Genomic DNA, 23,203 nt, shown 5'->3' on the forward strand with positions numbered 1-23,203 from the left:
CTGGTCCAGATGAGCGCTTTAACTCGCTATGCGAACTCTCTGTATATCAAGTAACGCAGGAATATGCAAAAGAAACGCAGAATTGTGCAGTTTTGCGGCTAAAATGAGCACCGCGACAAGTAAATAGACCAATATTTTTATGGCACACCTAACTGGAAAACATAAATTAGAGCATACGGTTGCTGAGACATTATACTTTAAACCTCATCAAAAATATTTCCGTGAAAATGCTTATTTTTCAAGATCATTCCTGACTAGTGAATTGATGGCGACTTTTGTTTCGTTGATATCTTTAAATAAAGTAATGTACAAAAATGCACATATTACGTTATGAATTTTTATATTCGGTGTACCTGAGACATTTTACAATCCTCTCGTGTCATATTACTCTTTATTAAGCAGATAAAGCATAAATGACACCATTTTTAAAAGACAACGCAGAATTCGTGAATGAAGCACTGAAGCAACGGCAGTTATCTGATTTAAATAAGTACAATCTTTTTTTACCGGCTTCCTTCTGTTTTATACGACACTTGTAATTTGACAAACGTCTTAGTTATACAGATTATAAAAAAATAAAGTTTTAAAAGTGTTTAATGTACATATTTCTTTGACGAAACACAAAAGTCACCCTCAAATCGTAATTAGGTTGTCTTTCTCACGAATGATATATAAAAGTAAATATATTCCTGAAAAAAAATATGCTGCAGGTTAAAGAAAAATGTCGTAACAGCCGTATGCACTAATTCATCTCTTGAAATTTAATTTAAAACAAAATATTTTGGTTCGTTTACTACCTGTGTTATTCGATTCTTATATCATGCACCTTTGGATCTCTTCAGCACATATGGGGCTCAGTCGGAAATTCCTTTACTTTGAGACCAATCTCAGTAAATGTTTCAATACAAAATTTGCCAAGACGAACGCCACATCAGGGGCAGTTTTATCAACGTGTCGTTGTCTACGACATTTTATTGTCGGTGTCGTACGTCTGCGGCAACGTCGTACGACCGTTTACGACACGTATCGCTTACGTCGTGTTCCTCCGAAACTGATATGAAAGAGAACTAATCGGGATGTGCCAGAGTGGAAGTTGCGCTGGGGAAGTGACTGAGACTGTTACCATTCATTCATTTATCCCTCGGCATCCAGTCACAAAGACCAGGAGGAGAATAACCAGCAGCAGGTTAACGAGGCAGTCTTGACAGGTTTGAATTGTTTGGTAGTGTTCGACCACAATATACTACTGCCATAGACAGGCATAAAGGTTCAGACATAAACAAAATGATTATTTAGACACATAGGACCACAAACATTGTGATTAATAGGGATATGAACTTTACGGAGTGAAGGCATACAGATGACACGGACAGGGGCAGCATAACAGAAAGAAAATAACTATCGTCGTCTTTTTCGGATAAAAAGAACACAGAAACATTTTTTTTCAGCTGTATTTATTCATCGATAACAAACATTGCATTCCTTTACTTTATGAAATATTTTCGCTGTGAAAGTGCAGGTTCTAAATGATCTGTAGAAGTTTGATTTGATGTTTCAATACGTACGAGATTATATTAACAAACTTACGAGATTTGAAAGTAAAGATTATATTCATAAATATACGATGGACATATTTAATGCAATAATTTAGGACAGAAAATCATTAGAAAGTGTTAGAAATGCGTTTAATAAAGATTCGTTTGTTTATCTATATTTAAGTTTACGGTGGACGTTATGATTAAAGTTGTGATTAACGCTGGTGCGTGTACCCGGAACATTATTTATAATCTTCGTTTCCTTCGTCTTAATTGAGACGTCAAGGTCTTCCAATTTGTGGGTCAGTGCGTTCATTTTGTCATCAAGAAATTTCAGAGCATTCTGAAATTCACGAATAACATCGACTCTAGACTTGATATCATTTAGCAACGGTGATAGTTTGTCCATATTAAGGTTACTTTTAATCCAATCGACTTTGACCGTAATAACCTTAGCAAGCTCAACTTTTGAGTTAGCCTTTTTATCGATTTCTTCGACAGCTCGTTTCAGCCAATCGACTTTTCCATTTAATGAATTTAAAGTGTTTTCCAAGGAGTCCACTTTAGTTCTGATATCATTCACTGTTTTTTCTACCGTCTTCAATCTGGTGTTGGTGTCTGTTGCAGTAACTTGGACGGCGTCGACTTTAGTATTGATTTCATTTGCGGTGTTCTGTAATGCCATTATTTTACCATCAATTGTATTAAGTAGAACAGTTTGTGCAGCGATTTCAGCTTCGAGTGCAGTAAGCCTTGTATTTATCTGAGTAACCATATTGTTGATCGAGTTTGTGACCGTCTGTATATTGTTTACATCAGTCTGTATGTTAGCCACCGCTGTTGTAAGCGCGGCAACAGCTGCATTGATTGCGTTTACCTGGTTTTGCAGATTATTTACGGTGTTACCAATACCGTTAAGTGTATTCTGGAGCCCTGCAATACTATTGCCATTGTTAATTACCTGGTTATTAATGGCATTTGCTGTATTAAGAAGGGTTGTTATCTGGTTTCCTTGCGCCTGCAAAATTTAAACACAACCAAGTTATATCACAAAAGAGAAAATATGATACAAAAATATTGAAAATGTTTCAAGCTCGATTTGATTGCGCCTATTCAGGGATGTCATTGGTAGAAACAATATACAATATACTGATCATGAAATCTCAACCTATTTCATTTACTAATAAAGCCAAAATTAATAAGGATGTTAACGATGACGAGGACGACGACAATAATGATGATGATGAGAGACGAACTGTCTTTGATATGAAAATCCAGGAAGAAAAGCGATCTTATAAGACAATTTTGAATTTGGTGATTTGCGTACGAGCTGTGAAAATAAAGTTAAATGATTAACTATAGCAAATTAAAAGGACAAATTTTTGGCAAACGAATACTTTGGATTTTAATTGAAAGTCTACCCATAGCGTCCCATCTATCATGAAATTTCCTTTTATACAATGTTTTATTGGAATATACCCACAAGTTTTACCAATTCAAGGCATGCCTCAGTCGGGGGTGTTAATATTAATGCCGTAAATTTCTGTTATAAAATGCATCTTGTATAAAAAAAAAACGAACTTATCAACTCTCCAATGGAAGTGCTCACCTTTAGTTAAACATAATTATATATATTATCTACAAACTCCGACCCATTTATTTTTACTTTAAAAGAAAACATTATTAATCATAAAAACAAACATATCTACATGTACCTGTTCAGAGACCAGCCAGTAAATGTGTGATGTGTGATACTACGAGGATCTTACACCAGCGGCCGGTACAGACCGGTATATTTAGCTCGATGGTAACTGTTTACGGTGGTAACAAGTCACCGTTGAGTTTCCGATAAACAGTTACCCGAGAGCCAGATATTCCCGTACATGGCGACAGCCAGTGTTTGATTCTTTTTTTCTTGCATATTGAATAGTAATCATATTTCGGAAAGAAAAGACTAAAAACACAGGAAATCGGCACAATGTTTTTACTATAATTATACAGTATATATTTTTTCTATAATTTCTTTTTACCCTATCCCAGCACTGTGCCGAGTCCCTGTGACTAAAATTGCTATTTTCATGTCGCACTTTTATCTCAAGCACGATACTTGTCTTACACGGCGGTGTCATTTTAAGAACAGAATTCTTTCGTACAAGGCACGCAGGAATGATGTCATTTAAAGTATGCGACTTGCCTTACCAACGATGTAAACAGTGACATAATCTTGATTGATATGCACTACTCGTAAGAGCAAAAATATGTCTCAAGGTAAGAGTAAAAGAGAAAATTTAACGACATAAGTTATAACTTAAAGGTTTGTGTTGAAAATCCAACGACGTCATGTACCAGTACTTTGAAAGGTAAGCATTAAAAGAGTGTCTATAGAAAGTTATACATAGCAGTTTAAACATTCTACATTAAAGGATGTTTAATTCAAAATAGTTATATTTTTAAATCTAAGACACATTTCGTTTACTCACGTTCTTCTATATCCGTAATTTGTGCATAACAATTTGGCAGAAATTTTCTAAAATATTGCAGAAATGTACGTTTATTTACATGACGAAACCATGGGACATGAAATCTGTTTTCGATGCTTCCTTAACTTTAATTTTTTTTTTAAATTAAGAACCATAACCAACTTATGCATTGCGATATAATTCATATCTTATTGGCATCTTATATATTCATATCAAAAATTAATGTGTTTTACACAAATGATAACTTACAGTCAAAGCTGCAGATAAAGCTGTGATGACAGCTGCTTGTGCATTCACTGCAACCATGATCTATAAAAATAAAACATAAACGTTTAAGAATAACAATTACATTATATAAAATATAAATATAGATAAAGAAATTCGAATAGCTTGGCTTGTATATAGGCCGATTTTAATTTTGGTTTGTCTAACCAGCATTGTAGGAGCACATTTGTCTCGGAGCACATTTGTCTCACAAAGTGTGACCGATGTGTTCATAAAAATTCATTTTTGCGACAGATTGGAAATGAGACAGATGTGTTCGACACACAATAGTAAGGACACTCGAAGCACATTTGTCTCACATTTTTCCATAAAATTCTAAAAATTTAATGATTATGTCTATCTGTATACCGGCCACCAGCCATTGTTCTGTGTTTTCTGTATTTATAATACCGTTTTGTGGTCACTTCCGGGCAGTCAAAAATGCATAGAATTCATATATAAGATTATAAAGAATATACCTGTTCTGCATGTCACAATGAAAATTTTTACAAGTGCAGCATCCAGAACTTAAACACATATAGAGCAAGTCTATTCTTATCGTTATTAATTGTGATACTTAAAGTTTCAATGCTTAAAGTTTTATAAATGATTTATGGCACTAGAAATATTCTTAGCAAAAAAAATGGTAGTATCTACGGTGGCCTAAAGGGACATAGAATTTTCTTATTAGTTACGTGCGCACACGATAGCTTTTACGTGGCCACGCGATACGATTACTTCGCACGCGATAGCAATTACGTGCGCATGCGCACACGCATTTGGACCCTGATCGGGATTCTCGCAGGAATAGTTCGACGCCCCGTGTATGTGTCGAGAGCCTACAGTGGTTAAGGGCAAATGTTACTTTTAATCACTCGGCCACGGAGGCCCGTAAATGATCTATTAAAGAAATTCAGAAGACCATTACACACTATTTTGTTTTCATCAGAAATATATGTATTAAAATCGTCAATCTATCAGATCCGCCATTGAAAAAGCACTTCAAACATGCACGAGTTCCTGAAATAATCCGAGTTATGCCATGATTATGGAATATCGGGCGACTCAGAATCGGGCGAGACGCGACATTCCGATGAGACACGAAGCGAGACACGAAATTGTAACACGAGAGCTCACAATGTCGAAGTATCCCATACCAAGAGTTTTCCGAAATGAATAAATTTTTACTTCTTTAGATAGGGCAAGTATGAATTCATTAATATTCAAATAATGGTTTCTGAGGAAGGTTCATGCTTGTTACCCAAAGAAATTCGCGATAAATGTAAAATAATGCGTCATAAAAGTAGAAAAATGTAAACAAAGTAGTATTTTGACTTCAATACAAAATTCTAAATCACTTCAATTGTACAAACTGCAAAAAAAGCAGCAGCTGAAAAAATGCTGCAGGTAATTAGCCAATAAGTATAACTTTTTGGAGCTATAAAGGTATACCAAAAATAAAAAGCTTTTGAAAAATACAAATCGTAGCATTTCTCTGGCATAATTGGCCTTTAAGTGATTTTATGTAGACTATAAAGGGAATACTACTTAGCGGTATATGACCTGAAATCAATTTCTTGTCTCGCGTCGACGATCGACATGCGCAGCGAGACGCGAAATTTCGCTAGACGCGAGATTTCGGCGAAACGAGCGTTCAATATCAACCGATTACGGTGTTCCGTTTGGACATAAGTAACATTTTTGCCTCCCTGAACAGCTATATATGCACAATGGTACAATGGTAAAATTGAGATAGTACGATGATTAAAACACGATGGCACGATGGTGAAATCACGATGATGCGATGACACGATAGAGAAAATAATATTGCGTTTTCATCATCATATCATCGCAGTTTCATCATACCGTACCATCGTATTTTCACCATCGTAACATCTTCTTTCACCATAGTACGATCACGTTTTCATCATCGAGCCTTCGTTGTTTCCCCATCGTCCAATCGTTGTTTCACTATCGTACAATCGTTGTCTCACGTTCGTACCATTGTGTTTTTCACCATCGCACCATGGCGTTTACATCAACGTACCATCGTGCCATCGCGCTGTCACCATTGTACCGTCGTGAACGGGATTAAGTAGTTCAGTGTACGCTTTCAGGTTAAGCCAATCAATTTTTTGAATTAGAGATATTATAATTAATAGTTCACTTTAGGTTTTCATAATGAAAGCATATATAAGCAAACCTATTGATCATTACACTTGACATGAGGTGAAACGGCGAACCTCGATTCTAAAAAGGAATTTCTTCTGTGAAGAAATATTTGACAAATAATTCATAAAAAATGACATTAGACAAATGTGCTTTTTTGTCCCTTAAAACACATTAGACAAATGTGCTTTCTTGTCCCTTAAAAAACTTGTTCGGATCATATTTGTCACATAAATGAGTTTTTTGGGGGAGACATTTGAGGTCTCATTTGTCTCATGTGGGACAAACACGACCGATCGGTCTTACGTAAGACAAATGTGCTCCGAGAAAAATGTGCTCCTACACAGCTTTCCTCAATAGCAAACCAGTGGCTACCAATATCTCTGCGAATCAGCGGTGAGACAAAAATGTCCGTGATACTCGATGTCCGAATCAGTTGATCATGGGAAACTATGCCTCAATCAAGGAACAAACAAGTGATCCCTGGTTACAAGTCTGGTGCTTTCTTAATTGAGATAAAGGGGAAATAACATTAAACACCATTTATGTTAGCATTTATAGAGTTCATAAATGAAATTGGACCTGTATACTATATACATGTACCGGTGAATATCACATTACTAGTGTAGTCGCCTAACAGCCAAATGCTTACTGTATTTTATTGACCTGACATATGAGAAAATGTAACATTCACTGTAGTAACATTACCTGTAAAAGTAAACAATAAATAAAGGCATTTAAATGACATTTATATTAATAAAAAATGTTACATAATTGAAAGAATTAACCTGCAAAATATATATACATATGTGCATTGCTTTGAAGTTTACGGATTTCAGTTCAAAATTCAAAACATTATAGAGCCTGTTTGGAGTACATGGATTGGTTACATATTTGTGCCAACAAGTTTAGGGTTAAATGCGATGTCAATTGAAATAGTCCTGTTTTCGGCGAAGTTCCAAATCGTATGTTATGTTAATTAACATCAGAACTTTATTGTCAAAACTCATAATAATTATTGATATGATACGTATTAAAGTTCAATATTCAAGGCATCAATGATGACTCTGGTATGAAGTTGTGGTACTGGTGATTTTTCACCCCGGATCATGACAGTACGCCACATTGAATTTGCGACATGGCTTTGTTCATGTGCAGGCTGAGCTATTTATCAATACAAACTGTACTCATTGTCTTCACCTTCGCTAGGAACTGTAACAGTTCTGTGCGAATGACCGTAAAAGCAGGACAAATTTTATTTAAGGTGTCCCTTTTACATGTACATGCACTTGTTTTACGTTTGACTATATGAATTTTGTAATCCTTTACAAATTAACATAAAAGTTAAAACCCTTTACATTCAGTTTAATTTAACTCCTTTATGCAATCGATCAATCCTAGAGTATGTAACCAGAACATTTTTTTTTGTTTTACGCTAAACATTTTTTTTTAAAAACAGCACTAAACCTTTTTCTTTTAAATGTAAAATCCTTATTTGTATTTTTAATAAAAATGGGTATAAATTTTTTGAAAATATGAAATTGTATACTGAGTATATTACTCATATCTCATATTGAGCAATTACAACATCCAATCAAAACCATGAATCACGTTTCATAGGTCATTACCATATTCCTATTCAAAAATATAAATGCAAATGTGGTTCGGGTTTTCTATGGGACAGTGCAAGAATTTGAATGAAACGAAATTAAAAATGAAATATTAGTATTAAAAACATTGTATCCAGTATAAGACTATGACAGTGTTAAAAAAAGGATTCCGTTATAATCGTCCACAATGGTTAACCAAAGACCGTTTTTCGCTTTTTTTTTTACTTCAAATCATTAAAATCTCAAAAAGAAAAAAAAGCCAAACTTTATCCCCTTCGCTCATCATCATATTATTATAACAAGAAAACGTACCGTATCGAGTGTTGCTTGGCCATGAGTATAACAAATGAAAGCCCCTGTAATATACAGGAATAGGATAAGAAATCTTCCACACTTCATTTTGACGTATTTAACGTGAAACAAATCCGGATCTATACAGCTCACGAAGTTCAACGTCTCATCGTTTATATACCTTTCAACATAAGCATGCAATCCTGGAGGCCCTTCTGTTCGGCTTATGTAATAAAATATAAATTAATGAAATAAATTTTATAGATATTGTAAATAGATTCATGCCACACTGCACGTGACGACTTGCGTTGAAGTCATGAGTCCGCAAAAAGACGTGTTGACCGTTGAAATCACGAATACCTAATTGTTATTATCAGGGCGTGATGTGTGCTATGTTTTGTGAAATGCGCTATATGTTATTCGACAATAAATAAACTTTTATTTGATTTGATATTCTTTCAAAAAATAGACATATACTCTATTCTAGCCAGTGGTGTACGCTATAACAGTTATAGACTTATGTTTCGGTCAATATCTAGTTTTTTTCTGACCTGATGAAAATTGCCTCGACCACTGACTATCGTCTTCGGTCAATTAACTGTAGTCGGGTTTTAAAAAAACTATATTATATACCTCAACATTAGTCGACAATGGTATAATACCCGCCTCTGCAGAACCTCACCTGTTTCGTTCAGTTGACATAAAAAACACACATTTCTATAAAGGTGATGCATTTTAACCAATATATAAGTGTTGGTTAATAATATACCTGAATTAAATTATGATAATTGCGGTTGCTTATTTCCTTAGCTCTAAGTCAGTTAGGTTTGAACGTTCTTAAAAACTAATGATGAATATTATGCATATTTGTATTAAAACCCTGTAAAAATACATGATAGTCTACATTGGTTGTTGCTGTTAATGTAGCCTTTCCGTAAAAAAAAAGTCTAACATCGGCCAATTTCGTAATAAATCGGTCATTTCCGGAACGTGTTTTATTCCGTATTCAATATTTTGCCATCGTTTATAACCGGAATTTAGTGCATGGCGATAAAGGAGAAGAGATTGAAATCAGTTTAATACCCCCTCCCCCACCCCCAAGATTTTGAATCAAGATTGAAATAACCGATTCGTTACGATACTGACCGATGTTAGATTTTTTGGCGGAAAGCATTATAGTAAGACTACCTTACAGAGATTTAATCTAAGTTAGGGAAGTTTTACGAAGAGGTTATTTATCTTACAAGTATTGTTAACAACAACAATCAAGTGTTGATAATAAACGTTTAAAGTGGCGGCATGGCCGAGTGGTTAACGCATCGGACTAGTAATCTAATGACCGCTAGCCGTATGGGTTCAAACCCCGTCAGGGGCAAGTCGTTGTTTCCTTGAGCAAGAAACTTTACACTCATTGCTCAGTACTGGTTGGTTCCAGGAACGGATTCGAAAGTGTGTCTATAAGCTTATAGCTTCCTACACAATCGAACTAAAATAAATTCTGTATAAACCAATAAACGTTTACCAAATGAAAACATTATTAAATTGCCTGAATTACACTAATTAAAACAATTTCTTCATGACAAGATCATTAGAATAAATCATGTGCTTATTAGGAATCTGGCACCATGATAATGAGGTTATTGTTATTATTCTGTATAGAATGAATTCAGTACGGGGAATAGGCCTGCATAGTATTCACAATCCAGGTCGTTTCGTGTTCTTAAAAGAAGTACATTGTCTTCTTTTTGTTTGTTTCATTTTTTACGCCTTTTCCCAACAGTATTTCAGTCATATAGGCGGGTAGTTTCCTAACCATCGTTCCTGGAGAGTTACACCAGTACTAGACTACCTTCTTTCGCACTAAACTACCAAAGCATCTCCCGGGGATCGAACCCACGCCAGAGAGATAACTGGATTAGAAGTTATCGACCTTAACCCCTCGACAACGGCGGCGGTATACATTGTCTTCTAATAGCATAACAAATGAAATTCTTACATGTATCATTTTGGTACATTTAAAGTGACATTTTGCTCTTTTTTTCTTATTCAAGTTGATCCCAACTGATTTTATTCTATTAAAAGATTGACTGTTATTATGGTGATTCACAAACATTTAATACTGGAAAATCTAATGTGAAAGAAGAAAAGATATAAAAAGATTGTCCGACATTTTTTTATGTATTAACGTTACAGGTTTTTTTTGGCGATACATATTTACAAAAAGGGTCTAGGTCCACGTGAGTTATTAATCGTTCATCTGAAGAAAATTACAAAATTGATAATTACAGAATGATGACAAAGTATAAACAAAATTTGACTTCCACATGTTCACTCACTACCGTTAGTTGGACAGAATCTCTCTTTAAAATTACAGAATGTCAATCTAAAATTAGACAGTATGGTAAAATTTATAATAAGTACATTGAAAAATTAAAAATCGATTTTTTTTGTAGATTCCTCGTCGGTTTTTTTATTATATTTGGATAATTGGGCAAAATAAAAAGATAATCCCCGCGAGACGTAAATAACAATAACAATGACAATGGCAATGATGATGATGATGATGATGATGATGATGATGATGATGATGATGATAATAATAATAATAATAATAATAATAATAATAATAATAATTATAATAATAAATTCTTACATGCATCAATTTGGAAATTAGAAAATTAAAAGAAAGAAAATATTTTAAAAAAAATAATGATAAAATATATACTAAAAAAATCTAATTCGTTTTTTTCGTCGATTCCTAGTTTGATTTAATCTAAAATCGTTTAAACGCTTTTCAAAACGCTTTTTGGATCAAATGAAGTGTATTGTCAAAAAAGAGAAAAATGAACATGATTAACAGAAAATTCAATTTTTTTTTTATACATAAAGCATTTATTTTCATCTTATGGAGGTAAAGGTAAATTGTTTATTAAAGTGACATGTGTTATTTACAATATAATCATATAAAGGTATTTAAAACACCCTATGGAATGGAAATCATAGTTAACTCGTGAAATACTTATTTTCATACCACTCGATGAAATAAATCCTGTATTTATAAAAAAAAAACAAAAAAAAAAACTTGAATATCTTCTAAATATTAGTAAGCGATACTGTGTTTACCATCGGTCAAATATGCATTCATGTATATTTTGGAAAAAAAATATCTAGTTTGATTCTCTAAAACGTTCATCGTCATGCAAGAATTTAATAAATTTAAATTTAATCTTATTACATGATATAAAGAAAAAAAGTTTTTGTATAGCTCAATATAATTTTGTGAGTTTAAACTGATATTTTCAAAACATTATGACCAAAGACATTTAATTGATGCGCATTCTTAATTATTTCCTGAACGCAGTGCACTATACTATAGTAACTGTCTCTTGTATCCAACTTGATAACCCGGCCATCTGTACTTCTGCACTATGATTAGGTGTTGGACCTCAGTGAAGCTTCTTAACAGCTCTTATATTTATCCAGCTATAACAAGAGTTATACATTGTAAATGTAATATGGAAATATGATGTGTTTTTCTGTACAGAACAGAACAGAACATATATTTTATTTTGAATTAAGCATATACAGATCATCTTCATATACAACAAATATATACATGCATGAATATGAAAAATGGTACACTCATACCAATAAATGAAATAAACTAGTGAGAATGTAATACAACACATGTGATATATACAATCCTTATATAACTTTAAACAATAAAACAAGGTGGTCTTATATAGCATTATCCGGCATTCAATGAATCAAATCTTGATTTAAAATATTTGTTACAATGTATAGCTAATTTTGTTAACACTGACTTCTTTTCTGAATTCAGAAATTCTAAAAATTTAAACATGCTAGGGTTCCTTGTAAAATAGTTGGATATATACTATTTCCTAAGAGAATCATACAAAGTACAAATCAATACAAAGTGATATTTATCTTCGATGTCATTATGTTTGCAAATAGTACGTTTCCAGGCATTTCTATCAATATTATTATGTTTACATGTTTCTATGAATAAATTGTGAGATGATAATCTAAGTTTAGCTAATATATTTCTTAATGTCATAGAGTCAACAATATCCAGGTATTTAGACCTGCTAAAATCGGTTTTGATATGTTTATGCAAATATAAAGAAGAACAAATATGTACACTAAAATGCCAATTTGTGACATGAATATCTTTTAAACGACCATTTAGGACTGGTATAAATACATTTAGCTTAACTGATTCTAAATACATTTTATGTAGCAATTATTTATTTCAGAATCCGCTATTAAATTTTACCGTCCAATATATTTCTTTTATCGGACTGGAAATGTAAATTGGAAATATGATAGGTTATTCTATAGCAATTATTTATTTCAAGATCCGCTATTGAAAATCTATAACAATTATTTATTTCAGGATCCGCTATTGAATTTTACCGTCCAATATATTTATATTATCGGATTTGACACAGTAGTATCTATCTCTTTTACTGGACAGGCTAGTTCGTGTGACAAATTTTATGACCGTCAAGGATAAAAGCTGTCATTGACGAAAATTTACAAGAGGAATGCAAATATCTTACCGGTAAAGACCTTATTATGCCACATTTTATGCTCCCTGTATATATAATTTTGATAAAGACTTTATCGTCACCGTTAAACTTGTGCCTGTACTAGCGGTTGCACAAAATAGTTTCTGCAGCAGCTGCTATGTATTCCTTGAGATCGTTTCCCAGATAGTACAATTCAATGTCAGAAAACATATAAATATACATTTTTATAGTCTTTCAACCATTTGTATTCCAAGGCGTCATATGAGGTTTTACGATGTTTGATTTTAAAAGATTTGAAAAGTAATTTTGCATTTTTTCATTTTATTTTGTACTAATTTTTAAATGAACGTTACTGTACAAACGAATTTGAAATTTTTGATTGATTATTTATCTAACGGGGACCAAACCCCACCCCAAAAAAAAACCAGCACAATGTCTAATCCGCAAACTATTATAATATAGTACAATTTTTTAAGGCCTTCAATGTTTTATAGGAATAAACGCAACGTGGACATGTAGCTTGTTGCGCAATATATAAATACAAACACATTAGATTTTTGGAGGCATAGCATTTTAAACGGTACTTTTAGGAACACATTGGCTATATTTTGATTAAAGGGCTCACTATGCAGTGTTTGTGTTCGTATAAAAAAAAACAACAAAGAAACATTATAACTGTAACTTCTGGCAACTGGTTTAAGATAAAATATTAAAGTAGAAAATGTCACCTTAGTCACATTATCAAAATTCTAACATAATTTAGAACTGAAGATTGAATACAGCTTAAGCCGGTGCTACCGTGCGACATAAAGGCTAGCACACTATAAATTATCTATCAATTTAATCGTATCTGCGATTTCAGCTATTTGGTTTTATTTATTTTCTCTATTTCAAGTTTAATTTTCTTCAATACTTGTTCTACAACAATATCCGTTTTCTTAGACACAGCTTCAAAAGACAATGCATGTCATTGTATGGTCTATTTCAAGAACACACTGCTTATTGACCGTCTCTTTTAGACATTTGTAAATGTAAAAATGCTTTTTCTAAAACTCTCATTTCACCATAAATTATATTTGTAAAGGTAACATTATTATATCGTTTTTTACATAGAATTTTTGTGTAACGCTGTTTTTGTGAATTGGCATTTTTATTTCTACGATTTTAATAACAGGAAATTATTAGTTATACAAAGAAATAGTTAATTAACGTAAGTAGATATTTTTCTTTTTTTTCCCTCTCCATTAACTTGCCCAACACATTTTTTAGACAAGGGACTGAATTAATCAGAGAGACTTTCTATGCTCATGAATTTCTCTATGATATATCAAGAAGCAGCATGATATAAATAGTTTAGCAACATACCGTATCGAGGGTGGCCGTCGCCCCATAAGTATAACCAATCAAAGTCGCTGTGATACATAGAAATGCAACCAAAAAGTGTCCTTTCCTCATCTTGACTTTTCAGTGCTGAAGCAAGTATAATGCCCCAAATGTCTGTCTCGATATTGACTTATTCTCTTATATACCTTTAAAATATGTACATGCACCTACCGTTTTTAGGTATTAACGTGGCTATTTTCAAGGACATGCTATATAAATAATCTTCTGACTAAATCATATATACATTTCTTTACCTCATATTAAGCTACATTTCTTTGAAGGTGAATGACACATGCAAATGCATGTACTAATTTTTTTGTGCGTAAAGTAAGGTTTTAAGTGTTTGCAATGCTTTATTCTGTACATTTGTCCTATTTCGAGAGCATTAATTGTGATAATTATTTCCTTTTTTTTGTAAAACCAATTATTATATCTATAACAAAATTGGGTCGTATTTTTTATTTAAAAAAATTGCTTTTGCCTATCCAGCATAGTAAAAGGATTTTTTTCATTTTCTCTTAAATTTCAAACCAGATTTTGTTGAGCTATATACGGTGTTAAATGTCAGATTATCACACCTGTGTTAATTGTGGAATTAAATATAAGGCGCCTTTCAACGGTTGGGACAAGGAATTCCACAATAGACGGTGGCTTAATGGGCTGGCCTCTAACCCTTACTCCAACGACGGACTCTCTTTTAATCAGAAAGGGATATCAACACTTAAATGGAAGTCATTTATGACATTAAATTTAAATAAAGTAGGACGATTAACTTTTGTTAATTTGAGATTTATGTCGGGATTCCTCGAGAGCCATCCTTCCCCAAAACTCATTCAGAAACAAGGTGTTAGATTCTACAAATGCATAATATCCAATTTGCTTCTTTATAAAACCTATTAGTGTTTGAAATTATCTTTTGTCCAATAGGATTGCAATGAATCAAATGAATCGTAAGAATTTATCTTTGGTAAATCAGCAAACTCTTAATCAGTGTAGTAAATCGACTGTGTATAAAAATAATTCAAAACACTGAGCTGGTTAAAATTTATTTGTACGTATTTACAAAATTAAATTGGTAATGTTTGAAATTATTTTATACAGTAGAATTGCACTATTTCAAATGAATTATATATAACACATTTACTTTGGTAAATCGGCTATATTTAATCAGTTTTGGACTAGTAAATTTGATAGTTTTGATAAAAGAAATAATTTCAAACACTAAATTGGTTATTAGTGAGCATTTATCTAGATAATATTGGAAGAAAGGCTTGACAAGTTGAATTTAGTAAATGGTTACTTATAAACATTAACATATACTTAATTCTTATTTGTTAAATGATTGTTTTCTTTTTCTTCATCTGTAAAATGCAAATTTGCATAAAATAAAAGCACATTTTTTTTTCTATTTATATTTAGTGATAAATTAACATTTCTTTTAGTCTCAACTTTACATTAATAAATATTGATGCTTATTTTTATTGTGGTCAGATAAATGTCAACAATCTTATGCTTGATTACGTGACCATATAACTATATGATACAAAATTTGTATGTTTATATCGTTCCTAGAATAAGATTTGTGGTTGTGCTCTTCCGTTTAATTTAAAATAAAACGTTTTTCGTATTTAGAAATTCATAATTTTTTTGTTATAACCAGACCTTGGGATACGTGGTAATTGTTAGTGTGTTTTAAATAGTAAAGTTATTGTCCAGTATTAAAATAAGAAGCATTAAAGAAACAACATTTATAAAAACACATGAAGTGTTTTAATTGCACAAACAAAACTCCCTTTGCTGTTATGTTATAGAATAAAAATGTGTCGTTGAATTTGCAAAAGAAAAGCAAATGTAAAATTTTCTTCTGTGATTCATTGTTTGGTGGTGCCATTCTCATGCCTTAAATCTTCAAGAAGGGGAACCCGAGGTCTTCCTATATCTTTACAGTGTCGGTGTGACTTAAAATTCAACAAACAAACAAACAAACAAACAAACAAACAAACAAACCGGATCCTACCGCCAGTCTGCATACGACAGTTGTAGGAAAATATGCTTACAAGTGATTACCCAGGTCTATTATACAAAAGAAAGTCGTCAGGCTAGATTACGTTCAAAGTTTTATCACACCAAATTGCAAGCGACAACATTTTAGCAAGTCTAGTTGATTATCAAACAATCAGCATATTATTGATTGTAAGAAAAGGTCGTCAATACTACATATTCATGTATAGTTGTTTATTACTCATCAAAACTACTTCATAAGTATTTTTAATTTATTGCCGGATGATAATAAAACTGACAAGTATTCATAATGAGAAAAAATACGACAACTAGAATTCACCCTAAAAAGTAAGTTATTTAAAACAAGGAAGTCTAGACTTTAAACATCGTATTTCATGGTGATTCTTGACAACGACAAACCGGTAAAGAAACTTGTTTTAAAAACAATAACGCACCATCCTTCTTTGTCATTTTTGTCCTTGTGCCCTTTTTGTGTTTTTGGTCGGTGCCCTGTTACGTTCCTTGAACGGTTCTGTGTGTTCTGGATTTTGTAAAGCCTGCTCTAACTGAATGCGCTTATCTTCTCAATTTTTATCATGTCAAAAGGAATTGAATAAAATCGGTCTTGTCGAAATGTCCTAACGAGTCAGGTTGAATTTTGATCAATTAGTAGTTTACAGATGAATGGCCAATGGATACTTCAGTCGGTCCGTGGGTCAAATAAGTTGAAGACTTACTGAACATTAAGAAGAAATATTTTTGAAAGGGAATTGCAAAATGATTTACCACTTAGGTATAAAGTCAGCATTCTTATTATACAAATAAGTTGTTGGGTAGCCCCTGTCATGGGTAGATTTGGGAACCTGAGACTAGATTAAAGCAGCTACTGTTGAGGACGTATTAGACTTCGTGTGTATGATGATGCTAGATTAGAATTGTTTTCTAGGGTTTATGTTGTAATGCATTTTCTGTGATGATCAACTCATATTTATCCATTAACAAAACTTGTTTATTTTTTATTGAACGTCCGTAAATGTACTATGTAAAATATATTTAATATTATATATGCCCCAATGAAATATATTCTATTCGTTGCTACTTACAGGGAGCATTTAAAAAATTGAAATATATTTGATTGGTTGCTATTTACAAGGGGCATTTCATAAATACATAGCATTGCCTTATGGAGCTTATTGTAAGTATTACAAATTCATTTTTTCACAAGTAATCCCCTTTGTAGAAATTAACCGTTTATTTGCGGAAATCGTAGTTCTTGCCTCACCTTAGCGGAATATATCTTGTTATGTCTTGTTTTGTTTTTACTTGTTTGAACTATTTTTTAACTCGATCATTTTACTGGAATTAAGTGATTGGAATGTGGTTGACCGTTTTCTAAACATGTAAAATTAATGACTATATCTTTTTAATTGCCATGCAATTACCATATATTAATAAGTTTCTGGAAAATGCAGGTTATAGATATCGTTCACGTTTTAAACGTTTATATCTGTTAGAGTTTTTAATATTTTACACAATCTTTCGACAGTAATGTTTTCGGGATTTTCATTATTTCCAACTTTTATTGATGATATGATGCTGTTACAGGACTTCGGTCCTTGCTAAACAAGAAGTTCTCAAATATGCAATTTTACTATATACATGTATCTTGTTATATACACACTTTATTCCATTTAGATTGTGTAGGAAACTATAAGATTATCGACTTACTCTTAAACCAACCAATACTTAGCAATGAGTGTAACATTTTAACGGATGGACCAAAGTGGCCAGCTTTCCTATATAAGAAATCATTTTAGAAATTATCGTAAGGCAAGAAAAAGTTGCATATATATCAAACGCCTCAAGGATAATGTGAATTTCGTATCATTTATTTTAAGGCAACTAAGGGTGATATAACTCACCAACGGCTACGGAAATCAAGAACCACAAATGATCCGTTTTCAGTCTTCTCTTTTAAAGCGGTCTTAACATTAATAACGATGTGAATTTTATTTTTTGAGAAGGCCTATTGACCTTCACAATTTTTTGTGTCGCGGGAACGTCGCTAAATGAATAACACAAATATTTTTTCATGCTATTTCAGTACATGTTTCGTCCTGTTCAAACTCCTCACAGCGGCTACTTCCTTTGATATATATGACAAAGTAATAAGGGAATATCAATGCAGGATTGCATCGTACAATTTAGAGTTAATTTCCTTGATGTTTTAAGATATAAGTTGAAAAGAGGTAAATCAGTGACACAAGTATTCTTCAATAAGCTGGAGATGAGGGTACTGAATTGTTGATCACACATAGTACGCAAAATGTGTAAGCAATAGCGTTAGCATAGAGGTTAAAGTTTAAAAGGAACAGGAAATGCCATTCGAAACAATTGTGGATTGACGACGGACAACCAAAGATCCTAGCATCATGTACATTAAGAAAGCTAAATATGAAATTAAAACAATATTACAAATTAAGATTTTTTGTTTTGTAAAAAAAAGTAAAATAGGCACCAGCAACAACAAGTCTATTTTTGCTGGTCTGAAAATAAATTCCTAATGATACAGTGTAAATTAAAAAAAATATTTAGGAATTCTTATTTACTCTATTTTTTCAAACTAGTCTGAAATTTCATGTTTTTAATCAATTAATCAATAGACTATTCAAAATATTAATAAACTTGTTTTGAATATCAGATGTATAAATGCATGCATAGAAATTGTCTGTTTTCATGTATTTTTTTTTCTAAATCCAGCAAAACAGTATATTAATAAAGAATTAATGTTAATTTTATAACGAAAACATGAAAGGATAGTTTTTGTCTTTATGACCAGTCACGTATCTCGGACACTTACATAAAAAGAAAACTATCCCATATTGTCGTTTACTACAGACACGTTAATTTCAACGTGTATATTTATGTTATGTAAATGTCAAAAGTTTGAGTAAATCTCGATCGCAATTTTTTGTTATAGTTAAATAATTCAAATAATCTATCTAATAAACCTGTTAATGTTGATATTAGATACTCTAAATCGTATTCGATGCTAAATACTAACAAAAAAGGGAAGAGTTATGTCAAGGCATTTAGAATAAAAAGCTACAAGTATGAACATCTTCTTTGCAAAAGAAATAAAATTCAAATCTATACTGATTCGTGAAAACTGATCTCAGACATTTGCCTTTCATCACTTATGTTGGTTAACATGTGGAATAAGTAGTAGGAAATTAAAGCAATAAATCGCTAATATACGACCAATACGTGTGTTTTGAAATCTTCATAAATCAAATTATGATACTAACTTCATGCAGTAATGATAAATATTGATGAAACATTATAATCACATTTCTGCAGGTGAATTTTAAAGAGAAAATAATTCGATAATCAGCAGTCTTTGAACAAAATCTCGATAATTAAAGAAAGCCTTTGCAATGTCGGAGTATAAGATCAATATGTAACATTGCTCTTGAAGTAAAAGTGAGCCAAAGAGTGTGACAAAGGAAGATACAGTCACATTGTAAAACATGTGAAAACTACCGTCTTGTTACGTTAAGACTTTCTCTCTCTATATATAAAGCACTGAAAGAGAGTTCTGCATACTAGACCTTGGTCATAGCACTGTATTGTTAACATGTCTTTTGTTTTGTACGGGTAAAATAGATATAATTTTTTTTTCAATCATCTGTTAACAATTCTGGATATAAAATATATGTTAAACAGTAACTAGAACTTACTGTTTTTACAAATTCTAATTTTTACTTAAGAAGACATTCAGGGAATTTAATTATCTGCCGATCTACATTAGGAAAGATTGACGAGATTGAAGTAACAAATATGGAAGTCAACTGCAAAAATACAACCGGGGAGAACTCGTTGAGTACCAAAAAAATGTTGACAACGGAGGAAAGTGCATTTGATCAAACAATGCCCGACAATGAAATTAAACGTGGTGACATAGAAAATCCACATGAAAGGATAACATATGAAATTAAAGGAAGGCCAACTGAGAAAATATTCGATTGTCATCCATTTCTGTTTATTGACAATCTAAAACGCGATGATATATACTCTTTAGAAAGCATTGATGATAGGAGGTATCGAATATCATCCCGTGAAGCATTGAACAGCCCATTGCAAGTCTTGTACAAAGATATACTACGAAAGAGCGGAAATCAGTGTGCTGCGGGCAACAGTAGTGATTACATGTATTTTATGAAACCTGATGACACAAAACTGATATCAATCGATGGGGAAAATGTCGGTAAACATTTAGGTAAAGCAAGTGAAAAGACCAACGACGAAATACGAAATCCAGTCATCGATGCTAAAACAGATGTTCAAATTGGCTTCACAAATTATGAAGCAACTGGTGAGAGGGAGATTAACAATTACAATGGTATCATGACAAAGATAGGTTATAGAACCATAAAAGAGTCAGACATTTGCAATCAAAGAAATGCAGATCATTTTGCTTTTTGTCACCCTGAAGACGAAAGATGCTTCAATCAATCAGAAGAAAAGGTTACTTTTGAAAAAGCACATGAGAGTTTCCACAGAAATGGACAGCACAAGTTTAAAGATGATTGTAAAAGAAAGGTCAACGCAGTAAATTCAGAAAATAGTATTTATCGCAAGCAGTTTGCTGAATCTGTACCCAAACCAAGATCAAAAATAACAACAGGATATAAACGGCAAGAGACCGGTGTGGGCTGTACTTTCAAGAGAAAACAAAGCCATTCTTTTGAAAGTGGTAAAGTCCTTGTTAAGTTTCGTGGAAAACTGCAATTGATCCGACGGAAAGACTATGACAAAATTTTATCAAAACTGAAGTCAAAGAGAACAAAGAGTCTTCCTCGCAATAACTCTTTTGACAACTCGAGCAAAACATTTCGAAACTTTTACGAGGGACAGAATGATAGCCTAGTCAATTCCAAAGTGGATTTTGACATTGAGAAACTCTGGAAACCTTTAAGCGATAATACGTCCAGAGAAATGCACCATAATGCTTCGAATGACATAGTGCCAGAATGCGTAATATCCGAAAGTATGAACACCTCACAAATGCATCGTCATTGTTTCAATCCTAATTCGAAACGAAGTGGATCAATGCTTATTAATGGAAACGGTGAATTTGGTACAGAAAAAGAGGGCGTAAATAGAATGGAAACTAAAGATGATGATCTTCCACCTACGGATCGTATACAGTTAACGATAGACTTTGAGGAGTCCAGAAAGCAAGCACAAAAACTATTTCGATGGCATGCAGAAAGATATTTCAACAAGATAGAATCTTTTTAACATTTTTGACAAAAGTGTATGAATGCTTTCATGTACAAACATGTGTAAATGTATCATTTATTTTACCACCTCACTTGATGAATTTGTGTAATGGATTTGCCCTGCTTTAAATACTGAACAATCCAAGGGAATTGTGATAGTTATGATATCAAAATACAAAAATGTGAGCTACCAATAGTAAAGAGCAAGGTCAGACTGCACATTGTCACTTGGTGTCCTTACCTGCGGTCTTGTGTAAGAGGATGCGTTTATTGAACACCGTTTTTTTTGTTGATTTCCTTTTTCAGATTCTATGATGGAAAATTTGAAGTCCAGTTGAATAAGGTATATAGCAGGATAATGGTCAAATAACATTTAGTTTATAGAAAGATATATTTACAAGGTGGAATCATATTAACTATGTTAAGTCATTGCTGTATGAATGTTCAAATATCTTATTAGTTATTGTGGCTATATTGTTTTGTAGATGCTAACATAGGCGTTTTATTGTCCCTTAGAAATATAAAAAACAGAATTATATTACATAAAAGATGTTGTTTATGGTCGTTAGTTTAGGTCATCATCATATTAATGCATCATGATATATCTAAAAACATTTTTGTCTAAATGATATGTACGTACATGTGAATAAATATTGAATAGAAAAGAAATGTTACTGAGCTTTCTTATATAATAAAAAGAAGATTGCTTTGTTCCTTTGTTTTGTTACTATTTCTGGCCCTTCAAATAGAGAAAAACAGAATCCCTAAAGAAAGTTCAACGCGGCAAATTTGAAAATGTTGCAGGCAAAATAATTGATATTTTTACTTTTTTAATGTCACAGATTGGATACTCCTTTAGACTGAAATATAACGAGGGCTTCAATTTATGATTATTTCGCCAGATTAAACGTATACTAATTAAAAACAAAGGTGACATTGTCACAACAAAACGCCCATCACAAAACTTTTAGGTGAAGAATAGGGCGATAAGAGATGTAGCAAGAAGTTGGTCCCTATACACATTTCAAAGATATCTAGGTGTGACCTTGCTCTTTGACTAAGAGACCTTGTTCATACGCAGGGGCATTGAATAATTCTATAAAGTTACATTAAATAGCATGTAGGAGATATGATCTGGACAATGTCTGGACAATTCATCATCTCTTGTGACCTTGATCCTGCACATATTAAAGTGACATTATGCCCATACAAGGGTATATAGTGAGTAAACAGGTAAAAGTCAGAACAAGTTTACATTTTGTCAGAATTCCTTTCAATTTTATAATTTATTTCGCATGAACGATAAGTTACATACGTGGCCCCCAAAATTATCTAAATATCTATCAGAATAAACCTGAAACGGTAAATTTATAAAAAAAAGAGTAGGGCAGTATTTTTATATTAAAAGCAGGATATATCACCATTATAACAGTCAAACTTTCGAAATATGTTGTCAATTTAGTTCAACTTGACCATAATGTCACTTTAATCTAAATTACATGTGTCACACTTGTAGTCATAGCTGTTACTATTTATGTAAAATCCATCATTAAATTGTGACTAAATGGCTACACTCCACCTTACAATGGTGAACATTTGTGCCAAGTTACATTAAAATCCCCCTATGATTGT

At 32.5% G+C, this 23,203-nt stretch overlaps 1 protein-coding gene across 1 annotated transcript; it reads right to left on the bottom strand.

Moving 5' to 3' along the window:
- Positions 1–1,450: 1,450 nt before the first annotated feature.
- Positions 1,451–8,486, bottom strand: LOC132732040 (putative leucine-rich repeat-containing protein DDB_G0290503). Its single transcript, XM_060718387.1, has 3 exons — positions 8,371–8,486; positions 4,265–4,324; positions 1,451–2,553 (listed from the first exon to the last, which is right to left on the bottom strand). Exons 1-3 carry the CDS (start codon positions 8,455–8,457, stop codon positions 1,705–1,707), a joined length of 996 nt encoding a protein of 331 aa, XP_060574370.1. The 5' UTR covers positions 8,458–8,486; the 3' UTR covers positions 1,451–1,704.
- Between the last annotated feature and the right edge of the window lie 14,717 nt (positions 8,487–23,203).

The sequence above is a fragment of the Ruditapes philippinarum genome, unplaced genomic scaffold (assembly GCF_026571515.1).
Source record: "Ruditapes philippinarum isolate M1 unplaced genomic scaffold, ASM2657151v2 ctg305_1_1_1_1, whole genome shotgun sequence".
NCBI lineage: Eukaryota > Metazoa > Mollusca > Bivalvia > Venerida > Veneridae > Ruditapes > Ruditapes philippinarum.

Bases quoted from the DNA above. Each gene is read 5' to 3' on its own strand.
- LOC132732040 (XM_060718387.1), bottom strand. From the start codon at position 8,457: ATGAAGTGTGGAAGATTTCTTATCCTATTCCTGTATATTACAGGGGCT. The intron at 4,325-8,370 runs GTACGTTTTCTT...TTATTTTTATAG, and splicing joins GCCAAGCAACACTCGATACG to ATCATGGTTGCAGTGAATGC. The intron at 2,554-4,264 runs GTAAGTTATCAT...TAAATTTTGCAG, and splicing joins CTTTATCTGCAGCTTTGACT to GCGCAAGGAAACCAGATAAC.